Below are 6,786 nucleotides of genomic sequence, written 5' to 3' on the forward strand. Positions count from 1 at the left end.
CTTAACGCGTTTCGCGTTCTCGTTTAAACCTTCGGGTTTTCATTCTAAACCTTCGGGTTCTATTTTAACGACATTACCGTTTCAAGACCATCTCTCGGTCTCAAATTAACGGCATCGTCGTTTCAAGCCGTCTCTCGGCCTCAAACGAACGGCATTGCCGTTTCGCAGTCAGTAACGACATCTCGACATCTTAACGTTTCAACATTGCTGTTATGGCTCCTTCAGAGAAGATTCCCAAACCACCTTTGCCCCTCAATGATCAAAGTGACTGGGCAGGGTGGTCCACCATTGTCACCAATGCCTTGCGTGGCGCTGGTTTGCTTGATCATCTCACCAGTACGGGACCAGTTCCACCGTCCATCAGCACTGTTGCTTCATCCAGTACTATTGCCTCTGGCAGTGGTGATGTCGATCTTCAGACTGCTCGTGCTCTCTATGTCAAGGAGAGTTCAGAGTGGCAATTGCAGGAATTTCGTGTTATGGATTATCTCACTCGCTGTGTTGGCTCTGGTCTCACTGTCGAGATTGGCTCGCTTCCCTCTGCTCAGGCCATGTGGACTCGTCTCACTGAGCGTTTCACTGAGTGCTCGGGTGCACGGGAGGCATATCTTCTGCAACGCATTTCTCTACAACGCAAAGGTAGTTCATCTCTGCAGTCCCATTTTGGACAAATGCAAGCTTTTTGGACAGAGTTACGCTCCATGCTTCCTGGACGTAATTCCACATATGAAGACTGGCTAGCCTGGTACGAACGGCATGAGGTGCATCAATTGTTTCAGTCCCTTCCTGAATATTCAACTATGGCTGATCAACTACTTCACCAGCCTCAATTTCCGACTTTGGCCTCAGTTATGGGAGCTCTCACTGCTTATGAGACCCGGCAGCAGACAGCACGACTCAATTTGTCAACAGACACTCCTACCTCTTCACTCGAGACTGTTTTGTCTGTACCTGTCACTGCTCCTGTTATGAATTATACTTCTCCACAGGCTCCCTCTCCACAGGCTCGATCTAAGCTCTCTTGCAAATATTGTAAGAAGGAAGGACACCGCATTGAGACATGCTTCAAGCTTCATCCTGAGTTACGTTCCTCAGGTACTGGACGTGGTCGGCGACCCCCTCAGTCTCAACCCTCTCGTACACCAGGATTGTTGGCCAATGCTATACCTTCTACTACTTCAGACTCTACTATTCAAGCTATTGAAAGTCTTCGCCGTCAACTTGATGCTTTTCAACATATCACCTCTACATCCGCCGCACAACTCTCTGGTATGCATTTTGCTGGTTCTTCAGCTAATCCTTCAGTCTCTGGTATGAATGATCTCTGGATTTTTGACTCTGGTTGTTCCTTTCATATGACTTGTAATGCCTCACTTTTATCCTCTGTCTTTACTTCATCCTCTCTTCCTCCTATCTACACAGCTGCTGGACAACCATTGTCCATTACTCAGTATGGCTCTATTACCCCACAAAATGATCCATCTGGTCGTCTAACACTTGGTCCCGTCTATGTGGCTCCACAATTGTGCTTGAATTTAATTTCTATTAGCTCTTTATGCATGGCGGGCTTGTTTGTCTTATTTTCTTCTGATACTTGTATTGTACAGGATCCACAGACGGGCAAGACGGTTGGGGCGGGTCGTAGGAGGCACAAACTGTATTTTCTGGAATATCTTCACCTTCCAGAGTCCATACGTCCATGTTCTCTTGTTGTTTCTATTCGTTCGTCAAAACCCTCTACCTCGCTTCTTGCTAATTTATGGCATAGACGACTTGGTCATGTGTCTAATAAAAGGCTGGAGAGTCTTATTCAGTCTGGAGTACTTGGTCTTGTATCATCTAGTTCTAGTATTGAGCCATGGTCGTAGGAGGCACAAACTGTATTTTCTGGAATATCTTCACCTTCCAGAGTCCATACGTCCACGTTCTCTTGTTGCTTCTCTTTGTTCGTCAAAACCCTCTACCTCGCTTCCTGCCAATTTATGGCATAGACGACTTGGTCATGTGTGTAATAAAAGGCTGGAGAGTCTTATTCAGTCTGGAGTACTTGGTCCTGTATCATCTAGTTCTAGTATTGAGTCATGTGCTGGTTGCAAATTGGCTAAATTCACTGCTTTACCATTTAAAATGAGTACATCTGTATCCACTTCCTTATTTGATTTAGTACATTCTGATATTTGGGGGCCAGCTCCTTTGCCTTCTTCATCTGGCTACTTATATTATGTTAGTTTTATCGACGATTTCTCTCGTTTTACATGGGTTTACCTACTTAAGAATCGCTCTGACGTACTTACTGCTTATCAAGCCTTCACTGCTATGATTTTCACTCAATGGCAATCTCGTATTAAAGTTTTTCGTTCTGATTGTGCCAAAGAGTACCTATCCTCTGCCATGCGCTCTATCATGTCCTCTCATGGGACTATCTTTCAACAGTCATGTCCCTACACTCATGAGCAAAATGGTGTTGCTGAACGCAAACATCGTCATATCCTCGATACTGCCCGATCAATGCTCATTTCTTACTCTGTTCCTCGTCGTTTCTGGGCTGAGGCTATTCTCACCGCGACTCATGCCATTAATATCACTCCATCTAGCTCTCTTTCCGGTGCTACTCCTTATAGTCGTGTTTATACTCATCCTCCCCGTTATGATCTAGTTCGCGTTTTTGGTTGTCGATGTTTTGTTTTTCTGCCATCTCACGAACGTGATAAATTGTCTCCCAGAGCAGTTTCTTGTGTTTATTTAGGAATTAGTTCAGAACATCGAGGTTATCGTTGTTATGATCCCGCAACTCGTCGAGTTCATATATCTCGTCATGTTCAGTTCGAAGAGGATTCTCCATATTATTCTACTTCTGATGACTTTAATTTCCTCCACTCTACCGATCATGCTTCCCCGTCCACTGCATCACCCACTTCTTCACCTCAATTTTCCTTTCGAGATCTCCCTGACATCTCTCCCTCTCCTTCTGTTGACTCTTCCTCACCTGAGTCTTCTCTTACACCATCTAATCCATATCCTGTGGACACAACTCTCACTCCAGAAAATACTGTTGATCTTCATGCACCTGCGCCAGCATCTCCCCCGCCTGAGGTTCCTCTTGCTCTTCGTCGAGGCAAACGCCCACATGTCATGCCTGCCCGGTATGCTTCTGTTACTTCTTATTCACCTATCTTTCATAACTTTCTTGCTGCCATTCATACTATTGTTGAGCCAAAGTCCTTCCAAGAGGCAGTTCAAATTCCAGAGTGGCGACAGGCTATGGCTGAGGAATTTCAAGCCTTTCAGCAAACTCATACCTGGGATGTTGTTCCCTGTCCTCCTGAGATCTCTCTTGTTGGCAGTAAATGGGTTTATAAGGTCAAGTTTCATCCTGATGGTACCATTGAACGTCGAAAAGCTCGTTTAGTGGCTCGAGGTTTTACTCAGCAACAAGGTATTGATTATGAGGAGACATTTGCTCCTGTTGCGCAGATGCCCACTGTTCGTACTCTCCTTGCGGTTGCTGCTGCTCATCGTTGGCCCTTATACCAGATGGATGTCAAAAATGCTTTTCTTCATGGCTCTTTATCAGAGAGCGTATATATGCAACCGCCTCCAGGGTCAAATATTCCTCCGGGACATGTATGTCTCCTTCGCCGTGCTGTTTATGGTCTCAAGCAGGCACCCCGCGCTTGGTTTGAGTGTTTTCGTGATGTCGTGCTCAAAGAGGGCTTTATAGAAAGTCATCAAGATGCTTCTCTGTTTGTTCGCACTACATCGCGCGGTAGAGTTTTATTACTCATCTATGTAGATGATATGATCATTACAGGTGATGATATGGCAAGTATACAATACGCAAAATCTCAGTTGCAACAACAGTTCCACATGAAGGATCTTGGATCTCTTCGGTATTTTTTTGGTCTAGAAATTTCTCAAGGCCCGCGGGGTGTATTACTGTCTCAACAGAAGTATCTCTCAGATATTCTAAATCAAGCTGAGTTAACTGATAATACAACTGTCGATACTCCACTCCAGCAGAATGTCAAACTTTGCTCTACTGACGGTGAGCCTCTATCTGATCCTACCCGATATCGACATCTTGTTGGTCAGTTGGTCTATTTGTGCATCTCTCGACCAGATATCTCTCATGCTGTTGGTATTGTCAGTCAATTTGTTAGTGCCCCACGTTCTGTACACTATGCTGTCTTATTACGGATTCTTCGGTACCTCCGGGGTACTAGCACTCGCTCACTTTTGTTTCCTGCTACATCTAAGTTAGAGCTTTGTGCATATTCTGATGCTGATTGGGCTGGTGATCCAACTACCAGAAAGTCTACCACAGGTTATTGTATATTTCTTGGTGATTCCCTTATTTCCTGGCGAAGTAAGAAACAAGATGTTATTGCTCTTTCCAGTACTGAGGCAGAGTATCGTGCAATGTCCACAACAGCTAAAGAGATTATTCATCTTCGTCGCCTTCTCAGTGATTTCGGTATTTCTGTTACGACTCCTACTCCTCTCTACTGTGATAATAAGAGTGCCATCCAGATTGCTAATAATCCAGTATTTCATGAAAGGACCAAACATATTGAGATCGACGCTCATTTTGTCCGTCACCAAGTTATCAAGGACAAGACAATTCTACTTCCTCATGTTTCATCCGCTGATGAGCTTGCAGATTTCTTTACAAAGGCCTTACCTGTTCATCGGTTCCAGTTTCTTGTACGCAAACTCACTTTGTTTGATCCAATATGAGTTTGAAGGGGGCTGTTGATAATAGTGTATTGTAGTGGGTTTTAGTCCCACATTGCTTGGGAGAACAAACCTCATACTCCTCTACTTGTATAAAAATATGTGCATACTCAATATTCAATTAAAGGGAAATTTACCCAAGATTCTCTCTCTTACTTTAACACTTTAATCATAGATGTCAATATGGAAATCACTTGAACTGAACAAATTATAAATACCCTCTAAATTGAGGGGGGAATGTGACATCATTTGAATCTAAGGAGTTATGTTCTAATAAAATAATTTAGCATATAAGTGACAATACCCCATTAGTAAGGATTCGGATCCTCTCCACTATAAAAAAAATAGTGGAGGGACCACTATATAATCACAGCCATTGATTATCTAGTTGATGGTTATGAAAAAAAAATAGTGGAGGGACCACTATATAATCACAGCCATTGATTATCTAGTTGATGGTTATGATTTTTTCTTTTAGTGCAAATTAGGAATGAGTGCAATACACGGGGGTATGGTAAGTATTAGATTTAGATTGTATCATAACCGCCTACTAAATAATCAATGCTTGAGATTAAAAGTAGTGGTCTCTCCACTACTTTTTTGTAGTGGAGAGGATCCAAATCCCATTAGTAAAATCAAAAATTGTTCAAGATCGTGAACATGCTATTTGATCCTTTACTATAATGCATTATTATGTAATTAGTCAATCAGGAAACTACCCATTTGACCTAAACGGCTAAACCAGAGCATTTTTAACAATATTCTTCGAATTTCAACCTCGTTTCTTTAAGCTAAGTCCTCTCCTCTTTGGTTAAAAGAATGTTGCCATTTCCCCCCCTTCACTTTCTGAAATTCCACGTAACTCATTGCGTGACTCACATGAAGTTGCACTCTCATTTTCTTGCAAGTAAGAAGAACCTCCACCGCCCAAAGATATTGCTAGTAACTATCCATCAATTATCTCCCGTTAACAGAAGACCATATTCAGGGCAATTATGCAAAACATTAAACGGAACTTTAACGAAATAAACAGGAGAAAACCATTAGTCATTTTTTAAAGTCTAGAGTCAACAGTCGTCCAAGCCCCAAATGTTTTGTTAATGAAGTCTCAGTACACCTTCAACTTCAATTTCCTCCCAAAAAGGGGGCCCTACTCCTTATTCCTACTCTTGTGAGACTCTATAAAAAGTCATCCCTCCTTTCATTTCATTGCATATATCCCACATTCCAAATTTGTGGCGTTCCTTGCATCCTAGCTAGCTTGCAACGTTAATCCTCTCCCAGATTCTCTAAACCCGACACTGCTAAGTGATGGACGCTCTACCAAAATGTGAGGCAAATTTTGCTTCTCTCAGCCCCATCACCTTCTTGCAGAGGGCGGCGGCGGTTTACTCGGACCGCCCATCGGTGATCTACGGTCGTACTCTGTTCACTTGGAGGCAGACTTACGATCGCTGTCGTCGCCTCGCCTCGTCGCTTCGGTCTCTATTGAACATATCCAAAAATGACGTGGTAAGTATTTTACATACGACGGTACGCAGCATATTATCAATAATTCGGCTCTGCTTGTTGAAATCCGTCCTTAATTATAGCAAAATGACGCTTTCGTTTCTTTTGATATGCGCGCAGGTATCCGTCCTTGCTCCTAACATCCCCGCTCTATACGAGATGCACTTCGCCGTGCCGATGGCCGGGGCGGTGCTCAACGCCATCAACACCAGGCTCGACGCCAAGAACATCGCGACCATCCTCGCCCACGCCGAAGCCAAAATCTTCTTCATCGACTACCAATTCATCCGAGTCGCCAGTGATGCTCTCAAGCATCTCATCGACGCCAACATCACCCTCCCTCTCGTCGTCATGATCGACGATGTCGACTCCCCTACCGGCGCTCGGCTTGGCGAACTCGAGTACGAGGCTCTGATCACCGCGGGCAACCCATCACACGATCCCCACCGTGTCGAGGATGAGTGGGATGCTATCGCCCTCAGTTACACATCCGGAACAACTTCGGCCCCGAAAGGAGTCGTCTACAGCCACCGCGGTGCCTAT

At 44.1% G+C, this 6,786-nt stretch overlaps 1 protein-coding gene across 1 annotated transcript in view; it reads left to right on the forward strand.

Annotated features, from left to right (window-relative positions):
- LOC109838174 (probable acyl-activating enzyme 12, peroxisomal) overlaps positions 5,862-6,786 on the forward strand; it is a 1,668-nt gene continuing 743 nt past the window's right edge. The window contains exons 1-2 of the mRNA XM_020406637.1: positions 5,862-6,246; positions 6,364-6,784. Coding sequence (XP_020262226.1) covers positions 6,046-6,246; positions 6,364-6,784 — 622 coding nt within the window. The 5' untranslated portion in view covers positions 5,862-6,045. The remainder of the gene's footprint in view (positions 6,247-6,363; positions 6,785-6,786) is intronic.

Source organism: Asparagus officinalis, chromosome 4 (assembly GCF_001876935.1).
Source record: "Asparagus officinalis chromosome 4, Aspof.V1, whole genome shotgun sequence".
NCBI classification, from domain to species: Eukaryota; Viridiplantae; Streptophyta; class Magnoliopsida; order Asparagales; family Asparagaceae; genus Asparagus; species Asparagus officinalis.